The sequence below is a fragment of the Nicrophorus vespilloides genome, unplaced genomic scaffold (assembly GCF_001412225.1).
Source record: "Nicrophorus vespilloides isolate i.1.1-1 unplaced genomic scaffold, Nicve_v1.0, whole genome shotgun sequence".
Classification (NCBI taxonomy): domain Eukaryota; kingdom Metazoa; phylum Arthropoda; class Insecta; order Coleoptera; family Silphidae; genus Nicrophorus; species Nicrophorus vespilloides.
Genome location: NW_017098599.1, coordinates 522,641 through 546,808, shown reverse-complemented (window position 1 = coordinate 546,808; position 24,168 = coordinate 522,641). Strand labels below are relative to the sequence as shown.

General features: G+C 31.7%; 1 protein-coding gene across 1 annotated transcript; it reads left to right on the top strand.

The window, feature by feature from the left end:
• On the top strand, positions 1–23,588 carry LOC108562837 (protein Wnt-7b; the record flags this gene model as incomplete). Its single annotated transcript, XM_017921306.1, has 4 exons — positions 1–227; positions 21,662–21,945; positions 22,550–22,898; positions 23,014–23,588. Coding segments are annotated over 4 exons (1,012 nt in total), but the record flags the coding sequence as incomplete, so codon positions are not given.
• Between the last annotated feature and the right edge of the window lie 580 nt (positions 23,589–24,168).

The window sequence follows — 24,168 nt, the reverse complement described above, 5'->3', positions numbered from 1 at the left end:
GGTGGTCAGTGGTGTGTTGACTCTTGGTGCCGAAGTTATTTGTGCCCGAGTGCCAGGTCTAACAGCGAAACAAAGGGAGATGTGTCGTTCCTCGCCGGATGCGATGGTCGCAGTTGGAGATGGTGTCAGATTAGCTACCTCCGAGTGCAGACATCAGTTCAAGTTCCATCGATGGAACTGCACGGCAATAAGCAACCCAACATCCTTCGGACACGTAGTTATAGTCGGTAAGTGTATCATCATTATCATGTAAATCCAAACAGTATAAGCCTAGGGCCCTCAAACAATATTAGTTCAGGGCCCTCAAACAGTTTTAGCCCAGAGCATCCAAAGTTAACGGTGTTAAAAAAATGGTCTTTTGCCTTGGATGTCTGCAGAAATGTAGTGGAAATACGGGTGGTAATTTGAGCTGGTTTTCGTTAGTTCTTCCTTAACCAGGTTGATGTGGATAAATAGATGAATAGATATGACTTTTCAAAATCTATTTGTAATACTTGATATTGAAGCAGAAGAGTACTTGATAATATAGTTCAGCGGTCGGGGAACTTTAACCATTACCCCAAAATATTATTGCGTAAGTCGATATTACCCCCCCCCCTCCATTCTGAATAGAAAACAATGAATGTAAATTTTAAATAAACATTATTTATTGAATTAATTTGCATTTACATATTTATAAATAAAAGTTACATGAAAATAGTAACAAATAGTAATAGATAAACAAAATAAAATTCTTAAATTGGAACAAATAAAAATTAATTGAAAACTTTCCCCCTTCAGGTTTTAGAAACATGATGTTACTTCATGTTTGATATAATTACTTTAAAATTGGGACTTTTTGATGTAAGAGCAATTTGAACACAGTCTTCGGCGTTTAATCGATTTCTGTTTTTCGTTTTTATGTTCATTAGAGTGGAAAAACCTTGTTCACAAAGGTAGGCTGTTGCAAATGGCAGCAAATTTTTTACCGCCTCCTCATGTACAATTTTGAAAGCCTTTGCAGCCTTTGACAACCAAAAAGACGACTCAAATTGAATACAGTATTGGATGGAAATTCAAGAATTGCCTCTGCCAAACCTGGTGGTTCTTCTGGTATGTTAGTAATTTCACATTTAAAAGGATCTACAACCCAATTCACAGTTTGTACATCAAGATCTGAAAAGTAGTCAGAGAACCGCTCTCTAAGTTTGGTAAGATGAAATTAGAAAAATTTCCCTATTACCCAAAAAAAATCATTTTTACTCCATTTTACTTTACTCCATTACAAGTGTTGTCAAGTAACAACACTTCATTTTCCATGACAACTATATATATTTTAGTAGTTACTTGTCGATCATAGAGTAAACTACAAGTAATGATTAGAATACACTAGTGCTACTTAGCAGCTTTTGTTACGTAACTCGTGCTCGGATTCAATTGCATACTTCGCTCACTTGATCTGAATACAAGCAGCACGAGCGTCTAATAAAGTGCTGGCAATTGCAGATGCACAGGTATTATTGGATTTGCATCGGCGCCTTAATGATATATGATTATTGCTAATTATGATTATTATTATAAATCTGCGGAGTCGGAGTATAATGTAAACGTTTTGTTTACACGCAATATAAACGCTATCTTTAATGCAGTAATTAATTTCTCCGGCGCATTTCCATCGATAAATAACATCTCATACCGAGACCCGATCCTCGGCCCTCGATCGCAATCAACTCTCTTAGTTTGTAGTATTATTTATAATCGTCCGTGCAGTATCTATCAGGCAAAGGTCCCGGATTTATCACATCCAGAAGAACGTTAATTATTTCTATACCTTTTTGCTACGGGTACATAAACGAATTAACTATGCACGTTATAACCATTATATAAGAAGGTCTACATCATTGGGCGACGATAAAGTCGCGGATTTATGCTCTTTGTTTTTTTGAAAAAAGCCAATTCAAAGGAAATAGCGAAATACAAAAGGAGTAAACCGAAAGAACAAGGCTTTAACTCAAAAGCGAAGCCCCTTTTGTACGGTAAAATGTAAATTACAGATAGAATTCGATACAGGCTCTTCTAACACGTGTATAACAAGTAGTACCATTTGGTAGTACCGCAGCGGGACTCCGCTCTCCAGGTCTGCCACCACGTCCATATACATTCACGTATGTTCTTACTTTACGTTTCTTCTCCTTTTTGGTATCTTATTAGTTTGATCTGTATCTCTTACATTATCGCTAATAAATACGCTTATAATCATGTCCCGGGGGAGTCCGAAAGACCCGAACGCACTTCATCTACATACCATTCAAATTTATCATGCATATTTCATATTTAATAGGATGCTTTTCACTCGTTCTCTCTCTGCTCTCCTCTGTGTTTTTCCTCTCTCTATATAAATATTTGTATAAATTATCGCCCTGTATATATTTAAGGATCATTATTAGAGGGCGCCCCTCGGGTTTCCGACCTGTCCGACCGTTCGGGTCTCCGTCATACGTCCGGATTTCTCCTCATCACCGTCAACCGAATCACGTTGTCCATTGCATATTCAATATCCATGTAGGTTTTATTTTTATTATCCTTGATGCTTTCTCATCAAGATCCAAAGATGTGGATGCAATTAGTATTTAAATTGTTCCACGAGGCGTACGTATCACAACATACATTATCTTGATGTATAACTAACAAGCTATTTTACGAGTTTATTCCAAAAGTTGTTTCTACTTCAATACAGAAAAAAATATACTGAACAGATTTGAATGAGAATTTACAGAAATTAACTTTACGATTTTGTTCACATAATATTTTCACTTTAAACTAGTTGAATAATATAATACATAGAGCGAAAAATCAATCAGTTTTTAATAATTGGAATTGTTTAAATGATCTAATTTCCAAGAATTTGAAATTAAAGTTATAAATTAATTAAAAAATATTTAATTTCGTTTTAATTATAATTGTATGATATAAATTGAAAATTAGTCAATAATTATGTACGTATTATCGAACTTACATTAAAAGAATGTACGTTAAACGAGCAATGATTCTATTAGTAATAATAAATATTATAAATTTAACATTGCATGTGAGTAAACTATCTTAGGTTGAAAAACAAACAATTTAAAATAATTACTTAAGTATATATCTATATAAAATAAGATTATATATATTATACTTGCAAACGAGAAGAATGGTTAATTTGGTATTCAGGTGGGAGAGGATTTTAAAGTGTATTTGCATCTCCCTTCGACGTTTCTTCTCATTATTTATATATTTTTTTTGTTCTTCTGCATCCAGATAGTGGTTTCGATAATCTTTCGGTTATCTTGTAGGTTTTAGCGTTATCTGTATATAAAGTAAATGCATGGCTCGTCTCGGCGCTAAAAAAACTGAGATGCTCCTCTTCTCATTATTACCATTAGGTACGGTTCTCTCGGGTTGCACCAGATGAGATGAGGTGGCTTTGTAGGAGAAAGAGAAAGAAAGAGAACGCCGTATTTACATATCGCATCAATTAGAGAGAGCGTCGAGATAAGGAGAGATGTGGGCAGCATCGCAACAATTAAAAAGACGGACATTCTGTTAATTACATCCATAACAGCTTCATTACCGGCTCTGCAACAACCACCACATCACGCACACGCTTGTTGTAACGCCATTTAGCATTCCGACCTGGATACTCTTTCTAACGCCGACGAATACTGCGACACGAACAACTCATTTCGCATCCGAATCACGTATCTGCAAACACGAAACATCTCCACAATCTTCAGAAACAAAAACATCTTCAAATCTAAAGTAATATTCAATATAAAATCGTCCAAATTCTAGAATCTTCAGAGAAAATCATATATAATGAAATATAGTAAACGTACAATGTTTTTAATGTTTATAATCGAAAAACAATATAATTTAAAAGGATAAGTAAGAAAATTTAAGAAATATTTACAAAAATTTAGTTTATTAACAAAAAAAAAAGTAATTTGAGACTAAGATTATTAAATGTAATCTTATTATTATTAATTTTATAACAAAATAAGCTAGTTTTTTTTAATATGTTGTACTACTAAGAAACAACGATTTTAAGACTAATATTTTCGTTTAACTTAAATATTTATCAATGTTCTTTTTCTGAGATATTTTTAAAACATTAAGACGAGAAAAGCTGTACTAATTATTCCTCATATTTTATTGATTAATTAATATAATAATTATTCAAACAAAGTAATGGTTTTTTAATATAAAAATGGAATTTTCAATGTACATTCTGTTAAAACCTTCATATTTAGAGAATGTAAATTTCAGATGAAAAAAATCTGAACGTTCTTTATATATTCTTTATATTTAAAGAATTTAAGTAACTAAAGAAATAATTATAAATTTTATTAATTTAAACTAATAATTTACGCACATATATGAACTAATAATAATTTTTATATAATTTTTAGTATTTCCACTTGTAATACAATATTGGTTGTATTTTTATTGGTCGTAATTTGGACAGGAATTTGTAGCCAATTTCAACTAAAATTTTAAATGATTCAAATATTTCTTTAAACTCTCATTAAACGTTTATCAGAAGTATTTTACTTTCACAAGATCTTATTTTATTTTGTTAATTCCCCATATTCCGGACTATTTGAAACTGGATTAATGTATGAACTAAATACATACACAAAAAACCGCACAAAGCGAGACTTGACTGTATAAATGACGAAAAAACGATATTTCTTTCCATATTTCATAAGATAATGAACATATTTTCTAAAAGTTCATATAACCAGAAACACCAATAGTTTTCAACGAAAGGACTCACCTTCTTTTTTTTTCGTCAAATTTAGATACACGATAAATTCTACAAGGAGGATTATATTGTTTTATTATAATAGGATTAACCCACACCAGAAAACCTACATGAAATCAACGATGATAGATATTTACACATTTCCTCTTTCTCCTTAACGATAACGATATCCTAAATGCCATTAAATCGACGTTTCCTACTCAATCCATTCATAATATATTCACATTGGATTTGAATTATTTAGCGAAACGTTAATCATGTAAATTAGCAACGACAAAATACGTATTTCAACTTTTTCTCTCTCTATATATTCGTTTTTTTTTCTACTCCAATTATCATACATTTTATTTATGCCGAAGTTATGCAACTGTTTTTTTAGTGCATTTCGTATCTGTACAAAATATTGTAATACAACAAAGGCTAATGACCGAGCACTTCCTGCCCGTACCACATTATTACAATATATTATTTTTTTGTTGTTGCCGCAATTTCATAACAATCGGAACAATTGATCTCTCGTTTCGTTGTTTCATTCAATTGTTAATGAAACGATTCGAAATCACCCACTCTTCGAACCATATCTTTTGTTTATTATTAATATCCGACATATTATTTACAATACCGATTTAATATTCATAATTCTTAATAAAATCCTGACGAAATCACCATAAATTATGTAAACAAAGTAAATTTCAAAGTTAATCAATTTAACTAAACTTTGCAAGGAAATTAATTTTAAATTTAGATTTTATGAAATAATTAATGAAAACAATTAAGTGGAAAATCATTTCAAATTATAAAATGATTAAGCAAATTTATTGACTTCTGAATTAAATCAACGTTTTTTTTGTTTTAATTTATTGCGTAATAAGATTAACTCCTCGTTATTCAAATACTAATCCATCCTATACCTTTTTCTTTATAATCTGCATGATATACAATCTACATTTGAATAATCTCTACCTATTTCATTAGGAATTAATACGATAAACAGTTTGGAATTTAATCACCAATTTAGATAAAGAAATACTTTTAATTATAATAAAATTATATACAAAAACAAAACGATTAGAATATTTTGTACGATCTATTAATGTCTGTTTATTTATTCAAGCAGTTTTATATAATTATTTCATTTGTCTGTAGAAAATTTTAATTAATTTTAATGTATTTGCATGTAAAATTGCAGGTTTTATTTTGCTTAGTTGTTTGTTCATTTATAATCCACCTACTTAAACTTAAATTTAAATCTTTTTATTGTTTTTATGTGTAATTACCTTGTTTGTTTATTTTGAATTACACAATTCAATGTAAGAAAAAAAAAGAAGTAATGTTGAAAGTCGTAATGATATCCAAAATAAAATAAATGTAATAGATTTAAAGTTATGTAAGACTATTATAGTCAAGTCTTATTTAGTGCAATTTTTTGAGTCTAATTTACTTTCTCGATTAGTTTCAAACAGTCCGGGATATTGACTGAATTGACTAATCGTCAATTTTTATGTAATTAGTAAACAACATTGTTACAGTATGTATTTATTAATTTTTTGTCATAACCTCCGCTGTGAGTCCTGAGAGACGTAATTTCTAATCAAAAGAGCCGCATTTATATTACGGAGCTTATGATTTTTAACTTGGAATTTATCTTTAGAATGTTTTTCTTAATGTTCAACTTAATAAGGATGGATGAAGTAGGAATTGAATATTTTGATTCAAAATGTTTGCATGTGCGTGCAGTGATCATATGTTAATGATAAAAGTATAGAAAGAGCAAGAAAGTCAGTATCAGTGCGTTACAATGGATTAATAATGGTTATCCGTTATCCATTGTGATTATTATTGATTCGTTTGCGTGCGGTATTGGTCATCGAAAGGATAATAAATATTGTGAAGGTGGCGGGTGGTGCCGGCCGCCAGACACGTGGGATTAATCCTTTCGTTTGCGAGAGACGTAAATTATCCCAACTGAGAAAACGTGCTCGACTTTCCACCTAGCTGATTAATAGCCTAATCACACTTTCGATACAGCTTCCATAGTCCATAGATCATCCACCGCCATTCCTTTTGTTTGTTTATTGGTTTCTAGGCGACAGTAACGGTTGCCATGATTATAAGCAAATTGTTGGTAATTTGATGCTCGAGAAGGATCATATTTACTTTGATAATAATCGGATTGTTTACGGTGTCGTTCGTAGACTGTTATCCTTCCCGATTTGGAACGGTATAAAGATATAATCCGATTGACTCGAGATGGATGAAAACGTCCATTCGATGATGGTCAACGCGCTAAGTGATACTTCTGTCGAACGACAGTAATCCTCAAAGCAAACACGCGATTAATGAGGATCCAGGTAGGCCTGCCATGGATTATCCCGCGTTTCCGCGTCCGTCCATTATTCAAACATCAGACGTCCTCCTCCTCCTCCTTCTCTTCCTTCACCACCAACTCTTCTCGTCGTTCTTTCTTCTCATTCTTCTCGCATTCCTTATAAACTGTACACATGTACGAACGACTCTGTACCCTGCTTTCACAAAAGATCTCATGAATTATGGCGACCAGAACTACACCTGTTCGAGGCTGTGACAACAACGGGGCAACACAACAGAGAGATGGGATACGGAGAGCGGCGTCTCATTCTTTCCATAAATATCGCGTTAAACGGCACCAGCGTCGCCGATAAAGTACCCTTTTCATTTCAATTTGACTTTTACCTCCTTTTCATGCCATGGTTCTTCCCCTTGTCGCATAACTTTCTACTGGAGACTTAGGTAACGACGGCTACTATGAAGATTTCAACTCCGTTCCGATTTATCTTCCTTAGTCCGATTCAATGAGGATATTTATCACAGCATAAATTGCCCTACCATCAAAATTTACAAATTTACAGCCCATTGGAATGTCTCTTACATAATTAACTACTAAATATACATCAATGTTAATTCACTTTCTAACGTTCAGTTTTACAAATAAACTAATACAAAACTGTCAAATATTTTTCAATTAATTACATCTTAAAAAACAGAATTTCATACAAACTTTAAATAATAATTACATTAAAAAAAAACATATTTTGTAGTAATCATTTTCAAAATATATTTTCATGTTACAAAATTGAAATCTAATACATTATTATAATATAAAATTTAAGTAATATTTATTTTTTTATAATAATTCTAAACAATAAATTCATTTTTATTTATTCATAAATAACCTTTTTTTTCTATACAGTGAATACTATTTTTGCACTGTTTAATTTTATGCGGTTCTAAAGTCCTCGAATAGTACGGTTTTAGGCAGTCTGCGATATTAGCAGAATCGAATCGGGAAATATCGCCCATTCACAGGTATACTCTGAGGGCCCCATCTTAACTTTTGGACTAACACTGTTTGAGCTATCTTATTCATTAGGAACACTAAGCATTGAATTAAAATTGAAGAATACATTTTTTGCTATTAAGTTGGTAGGCTGGTCAAAATCTACCACTTTTCCTGTCATCAATTTAACCTAGGCCTAGGCATCAGATATGTATTAATTGATCGTCCAAAACCCATTATGTGGGTTCTTCAGAATTGCAAATCCTTGCTATGCAATAGCTACGCCATTCAATACAAATTTAATATAAGATTAAACAAATTTAAAAGTTAATAAACTTAGTCCCAATTGCATAAATCTTTGCTTCAGTAATAACCTTGATTCCGGCTCATTATTCAAATATGTTACATTGTAGAATGCAACGTAGAAAAATAGATGGATGTCCTTAAAGCAATTTGATGCTACACGCGATAATTTTAATGAATCCTCTCAATAAGGCTTCGATTAACGAAGTGAAAGCACACATATTAAACCGATACCAATCGCCACTAACGAAAGGTTAACATAATATACCTTACGCATCATAAATCTTAAAGTAACAAAAAATGAAACGTAATAAAACATAATTCAAATTAAAATAATTACAATTGTATTAAATTTAAATACATTTGCAAACACAGAAGAACTAAAAAGAAAACATTATAAATCATTTTTTTGTAAATTTAGAAATATCGTTACAAGTAATTACAGTGTTATATGACTGTTTGCTTAAGAAATTTATGAGTTGCTAACACTTTTAACTTGGGCACTATTTGGGTAAGCAATTGAAAAAAAGAAGGCACGTTGCAACAATGTTATTTTTTTGGTGAGTTGTTGTTATGTACTCGAGAAATCTATCGTTTCCGCAATTCACGTTAGAAGTTCTCGAACATCGCAATAATAAACTTAGAGTTAGAGTGATCAGATTTAATGAACGGCGCCCAAAGGCGTAGCTACAATTAATATGTATCGGTAGGATTTTCCGCGAATACACTCTGTAGAAACACACGAAGATTGCATCATTCTGTAATTTAAATGATTGTTTCTCCATACAATCTTACCTCGTTTGCATAAAGTTGTTAGTTTTTGTTTTTCGTTTGTTTCTTCCTTGAAAGAAGCAGTGACAATCGCATGTGTGATGTGCGGATTTCAAATCGTAATAAATTGATGTTTCTATAATCGTTTAACTTAAATTATATTGAATTACTTAATAATTGTATTACGATTGTAATTGTATAAATAAAACATGCAACGATTACTGTGTTGGTTTAGATACAAATTACGAATGAACGAGAGGAGAGTTCACGTATCTTGAAACCAGTTATTGGTGATTGCTTTCTTCGCGAAAGTCGCACAACTTAATGAGTATTTCGTGTTCAGTTTTGACAACCAATGTCATATTTGTAAACACCTCCATTTTACACATGTAAATCGGCTGCAGTTGCAGCACATTATTCAAGAACAACTACCATTATGCAAAAGAAGTACGTAGGTTTTGAGAACGGTAGGCTTGAGAAGAAAGCTTGTTTCAATTAAAACTTCGAAATTATTTTTTTTTAATCCACATGATTTAACTTCAAATATTTAATGAACGTTTTGTGTTACAAATAACTTTTTAAGCTGAAGCTGATTAGAAAAGTGGAATTACTTCGAAAAAAACTTGTCAAAACAATGTTTGAATACTCGCTACATTCCCCAAACATACAGCTTTCATATTTACATTTTGGATTTATTCAATCTATTATAGATGTCGAGTAAAACGTTCATTTTTCATTGTTTCAACTTTTGATGTATGAATACTTGCTACATTCGTTAAACATCTAGCTTTCATATGCATCTTTTGGATCACTATCACTAAAATGTGGAAACATTTCTTATTAAGTTTAAATATTAAGGTGTCCCAGTATTTTTTTTGGTACAACATTGGCATATAAGTAATACACATACTCAATTATTATAAAAGTAATTATTATTCTATTTAATAACTAAAATAAATTGCATTGCTTCAGTTGATTAATCGCAGTTTGCCGCAATTGATTAATTGCGGTGATTTTAGTGTACGTATCATTCTACATGTAAATATGACTTGTCAGTCGTCGGTTCCACTTGATTTATTTAGGCGCAAGGCTACAATAATTTCAGAACATTAAAACGAAAAAGAAAAAGAATACTTTTATCCCTAACAATTGATTAATTTTAACGATTAATTCAATTCGTAGAGATTTTTTTCTATTGCAACGTAAACTTTCTCTTATGCATTTAGGATTTATTTCGTGTTTCGTTTCATGTAAATCTATTTATTAATAGCTTTAATATATTATATAATTATAAAATAGATTAATATCTTGTTGTTATATTATAGTAATATAATAACTTAACTTGTTTGTATTGAAAGATATATCAGGTTTTGAAAAAAAAAGAGAAGAAATTAGAACTAGTTCTGGATATATTATATACGCATTAGTAGTTATTGTAAATAGACGACTGAAATGTTTTATTTGAATAGCTGTGAATTTAGGCATGAACGAATCTAAATATAAGTTAATTGTTAGTTCAGAGCCCTCAAACAGTGTTAATTCTCAAAAAGTATTAGCCCAGGGCCCCAAAGTTAATGATCTTATATAGTAGTGATTTTCATTTTTAAGAAGATGCGAAAATGTTTAAAGATAAATTAAATTATTTTCAATAAAAATCCTAGGAATATAAGATCATCATAATAGTTTTAGTTTTTTTTAGTTTCAAATGTTTTTATTCATATATGAAGTGGTTTACATGTTTGAATTTTACATAGTATTCATTCTGCTTAAGCCTAAGCTCTTTCAGCCTGCAGTTTAAGGGTTAGATTTGATGAGTATTAAAAAAAATAACATTGTGGGATAGAAGCACATTGTAGAGTAAAAACAGAACATTCTTGAAATCAGGAAGGGTTTAGAACATGAATAGAAATTTTAGAGAACACATTTAGACAAGTACACATTTAGAAAACATTAAGATTACACATTTTAAAGGACACCAAATACACATCTTAGAGACACTAAGAAATATAAATAAGAAAGAAATTGGAATATGGAATATCACAGAAAGAATAGGCTAATGTTTTCAGTAATATTATTGAAAATGGAAACATCAGATTCAAGATTCTGCACTAGTTTAGCTGGAGGGAATGGCATTTTTATTTTTCATCATAATAAGTGAGTTATATATGAGATAAAAGAGATTGAAATACGTTTAAAATTTGAATAATAATTTTTTAATGAATGTGACGTTTCCCAACTTAACATGACCTTTGTATAATGATTTTTATATATATCTTCGATCTCTCATTGATATTGAATAACAAATCAATTAATTTGTTCTTAAAAATTGATTCTTATTTGAATAGATTAAAGAATCTAAATTGTTTTGTGTATGTGTTTAATGTTAAGATTGTAAATTATTTTGCATTAAGTAGCAAGATAATAATGAGTAAGAAAGGAATGTGCATGTGATCTTCAAACTAATTGAAAGGAAACGGCCTGGAGGGTTGAAGCAATGACCGTCGCAGTTACAAGAACTGTGTGCTTCCAAGTACGTGCATACCACTTGGAGATGCTAATTCTCATCGGAGGATGGTAACACGGGACGTAATTAGGTTGCGTGCAAATATTGGCATTACGAAAGATATTCTAGGATCGCGTTTAACAAATAATTTTGATGGTTAATTGCGTGTTGAAAGATGATGGGTTGTTGGGTAGTATTCCCACAGGAAATCATCACAATCCGCTCGAAGTTAAGTATTAATTGGTGGTGGATGATGATGATGATGATCGAGTTGTAGGCGTAACCCAGCGATGGTCAGCGTTGATTTATCGATGGATTGATAAGAGGTATGAGGTATTATTTTCCACGGTTTCGAGAACCGATGGGTCGGAACGGCGTCGTTCCCATGACACCTCGTACCTTGGATGGATCTCGGATGAACAGTTTGACACGTAAATCACAACCCACAACTCCGGCGCTCGATGTTTCTGGTCCAATAAAAATTAATAATGGTCTCCGTTCGAAAGAACAAAGTAAATAAAGCAAACACGAAACGCTGCGCATCAACATCACGGATGATGTAGGTGTCGGCACGAAAATACGATGAGTAACCGTAGTCCTGGTCCTCCTCCTCCTTCTTCATGTCTTCACCGATGCAATATTATTGTTATTTTCGTCGCAACTCCACGTGCATGCATCATTACATAAAAACCCAGAGGTTCGGATATTTATGCTATCTGGAAGCGCGTGGGATCCTCCTAACTAACAACATGATTACTGATGCCAGATAAAAGTGGAGGAATGGAGGTTTTGTTGCTGCTGCTACCGTGCTCACATATGAATGCGAGTACACTTCGTTAATCTCGCCATAAATGGCAATCGCAAATGCGCACTGAATCGTAAACGGCCGTTTTGTTTATAACAAAATATTACCATTACCAATTACCAATGCACCGTTCACATTGCGGTACAGCAACAAAACTTTTGCAGCAGCTCAACGACGTTCGAAGACGAAGACGACATTCGGCTCAATACCGAATGCAAATGAGGATCTGTCAATTATAAATCCGGACAATGTGTTCAGGTGGGATCAAGCGGATATTTTACACCATTATTCGCGAGGCATATCAATCCAGCTGTCTTTCCACGTCGTTTCCACAAATCCATCCCAATTAAACAATACCATTGCAACGTTCCGATTTCATTTTATCGTCTACCCATTTCCATTCTATCACCGATTCTATATTTATTTACCGCATTACCATCCTCTCACTCTCTCCGGCTTTATTGCACTACGGAAATCCAATGAAATTGCTGTGTTTTTTCTTCTTCATTATTCTTTTTAACCTTTTCGATTAATCGACACAGCCCGAGTGTTGTAACTGTATTTTTCTTATTACCTCTCAAACAAACCTCTACAATTCGTCAATAAAGTACTGATTGGTCACTTTGTTTCAAACAATCTTTATAGTGAAACTCAATTAAGTATATGATATACGTTTGTTTTTATGTAATAATTTGGAGAATTACCATAAAAATATTAAAATCAAAATTAATTATTAAGAAATATGAAATAGACATATTTTTTTTTTAATCACTATAAAATCAGGTTTGAAATATTGAAACACGATTTTTTTTGTAAATTTGAAAATAATTAAAAAGTAAGAAACTTTCTTTTTATATGCAACAAAAATACAGTAAATTAATCTGATAAAATATGAATATTAGAGAAAATATATAATTAAAAATTAACATTAAATCTTCATTATGTCAATTGAAAAAAAAAACTAGAAAATAATGAAATTTCAGTTTCATATATCAAATTGATTTAAAATAAACTAATCAAAGAAATGCATAGCAAAAAAAAAACGTTAATTGTATCTATATTACTTAGATTTTGATTCTAGATCTAATTTTGAAGTTACATTCGTGTAAAGAAATTTTGAGTTAATACAATTATGAAAATATTTTGAATAATTTTATATTTTCGTTGCTGTCGGTACTTATAAATACACAGGGTTAAAGTACAGATTAAGTTTCAAATACCGAAAAAAATAATTGTAACAAACGTGAAACGATATTTGCAACGTAAAAAGGATACATGCAAATGAGTATCTTGTTGCCAGGACGTGCAGTATTAACTATATATTTTTTCAGTCGCATTTCCTTTGCGAATTAAAGCATTTTGAATATGTAATTGGGACACTGATTCATGCGGAGCGACTTCCAAACGTCTTCTACAAATTCCATGAGATTAGCATCATCTGCGCCTCGAGTGCATTCGCAAAATCTGCCTCAAGATGCAGCATCTCCGTTTTCCCTTTAGTGCCGCATCTCCGGCTCCTATCTCACCGTGTGCACATACAAACAAACACAATCTGCATGACCAATTTCCATACACATTATTATACGGGGAGATCGTTAAGTGGAACAGTCAGAGTTAAACAAGTGGTTTTAGCTTTGTTTCAGTTTGGAGATTGTTCTCTTTTGTTAAGGTTTGATCTATTGTTACTCTCGAAGTCAGATGTCGGGGAACTTTTTTTTAAGTTATTACCCCAAAATATAATCATTTTCGCCAACAAAATAATATTTTTTACTTGCACGAATTTAATTTTACCCCATTTGGGGTAACTTACCCTTGTTCTTTGACCCATACTCTAAGTAGTAAGTAGGGTGTACCAAAAATAACGCTGGATTTTTATTTTTTAATGAAACATGTTATTTATTCAAAAAGGTTTTTTTATATTTTTAACTCATTATAAAGTATATTGATTTAAGCGCTTGGGTCATTTGTATTTTTGGCTTTCCATTATGTGTAAGGAAACGTTTAATCCTTGTTATGCAACGTTTTCGAGTGAATCTGTACTACAATGGCTTTTGGATTTATCAACCTTATATAACAAAAATGGCGCCAAATTTAAATTTGGCGCTCTTATTAGCACACCCACTATTTGCCAAATAAAATAAGTAAATTACGTGATACTTAGATAGTAAATTAACTTGCTAAGTAACTCACTTACACACAAGTACATAAAAATAAGTTAAGATACGTAATTTGTCAAGTACTTTCTCTTTAGGTTATTTTAAGTCTTAATCTGATCTATTTTAATTAATTTACTTCTTTAAAGAGAAATCTAATGCCATATTTTTTGGTCTATTTTAAAAACTAAACAAAGTTCCGAGGTTTTGTTCGAGTTTCATAATAGTATAGTCCTTGATTTTATTGTTTTCGTAAATTCAAGTTGTTCGAATGTTCTTATCAGTTAAGTTACCATGGAAACACTTTGAGTATAAGACGAAGATCCTTCGGTGGAAACAGTGAGAAGAAAAGCCGAAGCTGCGAAGACTGCAGATCGAGTAAAAAAAAATTGCGGGCGCCACGTTGATCCCCCGTTCTTCGAACTGGTAATGAAATTCCCGCAACGCAGAGTCGCAAATTGGAATCGGAAAAGGAGTAGCGAGCAGTCCTATTGAGATGCATTCCCCCATTGTGTTCGTGTTTTTTTTTTGTCATCTCATTTCGTCCTCATTAAATGACCGACTAGGATTTTTCGAAAAGGGGCACCGATCTAATTCCGTATTCGCCTCTCATATCGAATACTTTTTGTTTCTTTGTTTATTTGTTCTTTCTTTTCTGCAGTTTCATTTTGTTTCCACAGCCGCGCCGCATCCATTGTTTGCGAATGCAAAGGGCATATCCATAAATCCGGACGCTAATTAACGCAATAATTCCATCAAACTGACCCACCACGAAATCCGAAAGCATAAATAAATGAATAAATGCAGAGCGGGAACTACGAAAAGAAAAACAAACAGAGTTGCGTTGGCGATGTGCGTACATATGAAAAAAAGCAATCGTCCTCCAATGGTGGATCGAGATGGAACTCGGAATTAATTGTCAATTAATGGAGGTAATTAAGGACATTTCGGAATGCGGCGCGGGTCGGGATTGTGGGCGATTTTTGTACAACAAAAAAAGTAAATAAATATGAGGTGAATAAGGATTAGGCTCTTTGGAAACTGACACCCACAATTCCGGTCGTACGCTTTTTTTTAAATTCTGGTTGTTGTAAATTCTTCATCTCTCGAGGCTTATTTTAGTATTCAGGATCCGGTATATTTGGAAATCTCATTTAAATGTTGCATTTTTTTCTCGTACTTTTACTTTTATACATACATTTTTTTTTATATTTTCATTCAATTGCACGTGGGATTGTGGGTGTGTATTGCGCGAGTGCAGATATAATATGGATCGGGCATTATCTTCCAGTGGTCATATAACTAGCCTTCCTTCCTTTCAACCAATTACAGTCTATGGTCAGAACCTTACTATGCAAATGTTCCTCTCTTCCATAAATTAGTCTCATTACCAACGTATTTATTACGGCTCGACGTTAAAATACTGGCAACGCGCCATACCATAAATATCCGAGCTTCTTTATTTCTTTCTTCTCCCTTTTTTTTATATGAATTTAAGGATTACTTCATTCTGCGCGATTCTAGAATTACTGGAAACTTGTCTATAGATATTTATGGCCGTTTATCATCGCTCGGACAACTCTTGCTAGTAGTATTTGATTACGGTTCCTCCTGCCACTCTGACAGAGCTACTACCACATCTCGCGATCATCTTACAACCACTTCTTTATCATTATTATACGACCTAATGAAAATATTCGCATAGCTTATTTTTACCTATTTCCTTCGGTAGCTTTGCAATTACCATTTACATAATTTGTTTTTCGTTTTAATTGTTTTTCATTTACAATAGATTCTATCAAATGCAAATATTATATCTAAATATAATATTATATATATATGACAATTAAAATTGTTTTTTTCTTATATTTTGAATAAATTTATTGTTAAATGTTAGACAGTTTTCATTTAAAAATATTTGCTCTTCATATTTTGAAAGTTTCGATTTTAGAAATCATCTTTAAGTAATTGTCGACTTCAAAAATGTTTATGTGTGAACACTTCTTATCTTTTGGATCTATTCAATCTATTACAATTTCTAAGAAAATCACTAAAATGTGAAAACACTGATTATTGAGAGTTAATTTTTAATTTTTTTCAACTTTAAATGTGAAAACACTTTACTTTTTTAACTTTGAACGCAATTTACAGCTAAATGGATGAAACCATATCAATATGCGAATAATCGCTACATTTGCCACACATCCAGCTTTTATATGCATTTTTTGGATCCATTGAATCACTGCTTTTTCGAGCGTTCATTTTTCATTACTTTTTTTCAAATTTGAACGCAAATTACTGCTAAATGAATGAAACCACAGCAATATATATATTTCCCAAACATCCAGCTTTTAAATTTTCAAATTTTCACAAAAAGAAATAGAGAAAAAGGATTTTTACAACTTGTTTTCTATTGCTCACATGGATTATTTTCTTTCCAGAAATATAATAAACTCACTTGCTACCAAGCTGGGTTTAATCGTCTTTTAGAGCATTCAACAATCAATTAAATTATTCGTTCTTCTTTTAGTACCCTCTAACACTAAAAGTTCCTTTTTTTAGTAGGTTGAGCCAAAGTCACATATTCAGGTTCTTGAATATATTTATGACTTGATTCTTTCAAAGCAAAGCTATAATTTCTATTTCTTTTTTTTTAAATGATTTGCATACAATCTTGATAATATTTGTCCAAAAAACTTAATGATCTCACTTTTTGAAGCTAGTGAATGAAATAAGCTAGACGTCTTTGTCTAAACGTTCTGTAGATTTTGTAAATTATCTAAAAATCTTATAAAACAAAAATAAATTTCAGTTTTCATGATTTTCTGTTGACATGATTTTCTGTCAATATTTCTATGTTTTTGGGGAAAAACCGGTTTTCGAATTACACAAATTTCAAAAACCGTGTTTTAAAAATCGACAAACCCTAACGTTTGGGTTCCATTCAATCTATTATAGTTTCCGAAAAAAAATCGTTAAAATCTGAAAACACTGCTTTTTAAGCGTTAATTTTTCTTTTTTTTTTCAAATTTGAACGCGAATTACAGCCAAATGTATAAATAAATAAATAATAAATATTTGACTAATTAGTTTGATTAGTAAATATTTATTGTGTAAATTGATAGAATTATTTAATATTGAAAATTTGATTGCATTAATGCGAATGCAAAAATAATGACTTAATTTTAATAATGAATAGCGAACGCTGTCCGGTGTATAATTATTGGCCTGCCCCGATGTGCGTTTGATTAATATTCCAGGTACGCAGTAAGTGCGGTTAATGAGCGAGAATGGCTCTCATAAATCAATTGAAATGGACGTAATTGCAAATTTTACTTCGGTAATCAAAACAAATTGCCATTTTCCACGAGCCACGATCTCACTTTCCATCCAAACATTCCTTTTTTCTAATGAATTCATTATTTATCGAACGATTTGTCCGACGACTCAATCTCACTTGTTTGGATTTCTGGATGATCGCATCAGAGATAACGAGGCGTGTTTAAGCTCGTCCATCGGTAATCGCTTTTCGGATTGAAATGAATGAACGGTGTCGGTCGATTAAAAGCGCAGGACGTGTGGGCCTAATATGAATGATGTGAAAGGATTCGCCGCTCTCCCATCCCCAATTCTATATTTATTAACACGAACTTTAGTATTATTTTGTATTTCATGTGTACTCGTTAAGAGTTAACATGTATTTCCGTTTTGAGATGGAAAGGAAAAGACGAGGAAACGCAGTTGAATTAAACCGCGATTAATACGCAGATGGAGTGAATAATATCGGTTTGTGTCAGCCGGAGGATTATCATGTTATCCCGCTTAATCCTGACAAGCCATAAACTACGGTATTAATGCACATAAACAAGTCTTCGAGCAGCATGATGCTAACTCAAGTATCCAGGTCCATTCATAAAACTGAATATGTACATTTTTAATATATGGATGTACGGATTATATATTTTCATAGTATTTAAACTTTACATTCGAAAATCTTCGGTGCAGCCAAATAAAGACACACCAGCAGGCTAACTTATATTCCAGTCCGTTTAAATTTACTATTCTTTCGCATTGTATTATAGGTGAAACGAAAAGGATGAATAAAAAAAGGATCACAACAACAGCAAAGCACTTGAATACTTCTTTTCTTTTCCTACCACAACCATTCCTTAAAGGACATAAGTTTTCTATTATAATTCTCTATTAATAGAATCTGATATATTAATTATACATTTCCAATAATAAATTTTAAAAGAAATTGAATTATTCATTTTATTGTTATACCGAAATTTATTACTTAAACATAATTACTTTCTATTAGGTTATTTTACTTTATAGTTTATTGATGATCGCAAAGAATGATTCACAGAGAGGAATAAATTAACAGAATTACAAAAAAATAACAATCATTTCTTTTACCATCAATAAATCATCTTAAAATACCTAAAGTTGAATAGATTTTATTCTTATCCCATAATTTATATCCATCAAAAACTGATTAAATTGGATATAACTTTGTATTGCAACATTTTACGTTACATTTTATTTAAAAATATTTTAGTTAAAGAATTATTGAATATATAGTTAAATTAATTAAAAACAATTTGAAAAAAAAATTTAAATAATTTATCAAATGCATTATTAATGTTATTGTTTTCCATTAATTTATTGCCATAAAAAGAGAATTACAATGTTTTAATTTCCTTTTTTCTGTTCAACATTGTTCAACATGTTTCAATACAGACAAAGAAGAAATTCCATCAACTAATGTTTACGTAATAAATTTACAAGTGTTTTGTTTAAATCTCTATATTGTATTTATTGTATGCGATTTTCTAACTTTAAATTTTATGGAAGAAAGAAACGATTAAAATAAAACAAAAATTATACAACAAAATAAATTATTTGAAAAATATTTTCTAATGGATTCCTATGTGATTTCTAAATGATTTCTTTGAAATTTATAAATAATTTTTATGTAATTTCTATGAGATTAGTGTGTTGTTATACAATAAATTAAGGAATAATTATACTGACTATTACTGTTTCCAAACTTAAACAGAGTTAATGATATTGAGATATTTGTAATGAGCAAATATTTTAATGTGATTTGTAATGTTAAAATTCGAATGGTAATAATATGTATAAGTACAATGTAATTTCAACCTTAACATTGATGATGATTATTAACATAGGGGCTAATTTGAATGCATAATCTTTGTGATCGAATTGTCTATTAATTGCTAAAAAAAGAAAAGAGATCTGAAACGTGGGTAGAATTGAATGTGCAAGACGAATCCGATCTTATTCAGTGTACGAAGATCTGCATATGACGATTGTCGTGATTTATTGAACTTCGCGATTTTATTTTTTTGTTGCCTTGGTCCAAAGAGAGATCCGCTCACGCATCGTTACGTGACGATCACAGATATTTATTAAGTATGTACATATTATTATTATGAAAAGGCAGATGCATGAGCAACGTATAATTTGTAAGGTGTGAACTGCGGGTGTGTGTATATTTATATATAACAAAACTATAGAGCAAGGGCAGAGGAAGGAAGAGGCAGTCCCTTCGTGACTTCGGACTTGAGTAAATTGAATTACTAATAGTAATAATAATAATAAAGTGCATATTAACATCCCTCTTCTGCCCACGGAATCACGAAGAATATCGGCATCTCTCAGCAAACAACGGCAATGTTTGATTTATATCCGACAATTTCATTAAAACATATTATGCATGTTGCTCGAATATAGGAACGTTGCTTCCTAATAAATATGAATCGCAGCATCCCTTCATCATCTCGTATGGATGGACGACGCACGAGAGTGTACAACTTGGAATAAGTTGTAATCCATAATTCGTGTTGGTGCATTTCAGTCTCGTTTTCCTCTCTTTTTATTTAAATTTGAGGTAGATGTAGGCTATTAAATGATGCGTGGGACGTTGATCGCTGATCTTTCCACGCTCACCTCGAGTTAATCAAAATAATTAAACAACGTTTCGCCGCATTGTCTTCACCATCTTCCCCAAATAGCTTTTAATCGTTATTAATTGCGGATAAGTGCTGATTTATTAAACCCATTGTCCGTGCGCACTTATTGTTTAAAACTTAAAGAACGTGGGTTGAGATCCAAGCAAAACAATTAATAATTATATATATATATAGTTATACAAATATTACTATATATATTACTATATATATTGCATCATAATGCATTTTGGTTAATTATTCTCTACTATGTTAGTAATAATTTATTCAGTGCCTTATTACGTATTTGCATCATAAAATGTTTCAATAAAATTTGGTTATAAAATGAAAAATAATTTGAATTTCATCATATTTATACAACATTAAAAATTAACAAAGAATACACATATTTATTATAAAAGCCACAAAAAAAACAAATAAAACATATTTATATAATCAATAATAATAAAAATTTCCTAATGCATAAAAATTAACATTGATATGAAATATTGCAAAGCTTAAGTAATTGTTCTTTGCTTTCTCACTTAATTTTATATAAATTTCAACTATCACCATATTTAAATAAATATTATTAAATAATTTTGTATGTAAATTTGACATTTGAAGTGTTTCAAAGCAATTATAAAATTTTAAAGTTTACGCATTTCAATCACAAGAATGACTTTTCTATTTATAAGGTTATAATTTAACAAACTCATATTCTTTGTTCAACATCATTTTTTCACATTTTTTCATTAACGTTTTTCACTATACAATTCTTAAGTGCCTTTCAACCTATAATGATTCAGTTTTAAACATGATATAAAAACTACATATGATAAAATAATATTATATTTAATAATTTCATTAAATCCAAAGGATTTATTAAGATTAATATTTTCAATCGGATGTTAACAATGTAAGATAAGTGTAGTTTTTTTTGTTTGTTACTTTCAAATTGGAAAATTTGAACTCGAACATAAGAAGGTTCCAACTTTTAATGATGATAAAAGTAGCAGTAATAATTGAATAGTAGTAATATTTGAATTGTGTTGTTGCAGGATCAAGAGAAGCGGCTTTTACGTATGCAATATCAAGCGCAGGAGTGGCGTACGCCTTGGCTGCGGCCTGCGCTAAAGGAAACATCTCCTCGTGTGGCTGTGCTCCTGGTCCGAAAGTTAAAGAACCTGCACCGTCCGGTTGGAAGTGGGCAGGATGCAGCGTGGACGTCGGCTTCGCCATGCGCTTCGCAAGGAAATTCCTGGATGCCAGAGAATTGGAGGGAGATGAGAGAAGCCTCATGAATCTGCACAACAATAAGGCTGGAAGAAAGGTTGGTTTTGTTTGAATGAACGCTTTTACTTACTCTCTCTCTCTCTTGTCTTTAATTTAGTTAGCATTTACCAACAACGCACACATACAATCTTTAGACACGATCGTAATAAATCCGCGCGCGTTTTGCAATTATGAATTCCGATAATCAAGCGATTTAATCGAACCTTCGGATTTATGGTCGTTGCAAAATAGTTATTGTAATTTTTCGCGTTTGCAGCTAGCAATGAAATAAATTCACGAGGTGCGATAAATAATATATTCAATTAAAATTAATTTATTGCCTTCGAAAGTGCGCGCACCAAGAGCAAGAGAAAGAAAGGCTTCTGACAAAAGTGCTTAACTATTTCGATATCCCCGATACGGACACTCGAATTATTTATGAAGTGGACGGTAGTTCAGAACCCACATTTATATAATGAATACATATACATATATCCCCCTCGGTACCGTTCCTTAATTTGCAAATTGCAAATCTTGAATAAATCGCACAGAAATCGAACGGCGGCGGCGGCTGCTGCAGCATTTGATTTATGTAACGAGCGTGTGTGGTCCTTTTCCGTTATTATTACTATTGGTTAACTTTGATTCGAATTGCTTTGCAGGCCATTAAACTGAACCTGTCCACCGAATGCAAATGCCATGGAGTGTCAGGAAGTTGCACCATGAAGACCTGCTGGAAAGCGCTTCCGCCGTTCCGAGAGATCGGGGATAAACTGATGAAGAAGTATTACAGAGCAAGGCCCGTGGCTCTAAGTCAAATTACTACACACGTTACAAGAGCGACGAAGCCCAAGAAACACCTGGTACTGAAGAAAGGTAAAATACCCATCAAGAGGACGCCCAAGAAGTCCGATTTGGTATTCTTACAAACTTCACCCAACTATTGCGAGCGTGACCTTGCCGCCGGTTCCTTAGGTACCATAGGAAGGGCCTGTAACCGAACGTCAAGAGGTAAGATCATATCAAATACAAACATATAACATTAAGGACATTAAGCATTTATTACAACTCATCGAAGGAATTGGATGAAAGCAAAGGTTTTATCACTTTTAATTCGTTTTTTCAGGTATTGATGGATGTGATCTGATGTGCTGTGGACGAGGCTACAACACTCACCAATATACCAAAACCACGCAGTGCCGATGTCAATTCGTTTGGTGTTGTTCCGTCAATTGTGATACATGCAGCGAAAGAACTGAAGAATACACCTGCAAATGAATCTCCTTCAGCAACAGCAGACATGATCTGCTATACTTGCATAATACTCAAAATATCCACGATTCCCCCCAAAACTACACTCCACGACATTGATTGATTCAAGTGTAAAGACTTAAAATATTCGTGATACTTAAAGAAAAAAAACGTAACAGAGCAATAGCATAACAACAACTAACAATGATGTACTGTATAATAGTGATCTGTAAATAGTACGTAATATATTTTGTAGTGTATATAATGAAGAACGCTAAATAAGCTAATAATAATTATTATAATTATATATTTATGCAACAATCTTTGCTTAACTGTGAAAATGAAGAAAACCACATCCCATGCTTCCACCAATCAAAACGCCTATAACCCAAGCTAAAAACGCTAATCCAACATATGCAACCACATGTACATCAATTACTTAATTAATTTTAAAAAAATACACCCACTCATTTCTATTAAAACAATAATACTTTAATCTGAATAACAATATTTCGATAGAAACACACTTAAACTTATCAAGGAGTAAATTTGGTTGCCTACAGCTTAAGCATTTATTTTTTTTTATATGTATTTATAATTTTTAACGTCTGTGTTAAAAATCGATCGAGCACATTGAAACCATTAATTTATTAAAAATAAATCTGTATTATACGTCATGCACAAAATAAAATTTATATATGAAAAAAGAAAACAAATTAATGAATCAGGTTTACTCGTAACGATCCATGAGATTCCTCTGATTACATCATTTTATGGAGGGGCGTATGTGCTCACACACATCATTTATTTCCCAGTTGTCCAATTAATTAGGAAAAAAATTCTATTGTAAATTAATCAATTTATAAAAGAAATTTTATTAGTCTTCCTTGATGTATTTTACTTGAAAAATAAATAAATATTTTAATTTTTGTAATTAATGTTTTTTTTTGTTATGTTTATGAATACACTTTTTGACATTCGACATAGAAGAAAGATTATCTTTCTATATTATTCTTTATTAGTACAAAAA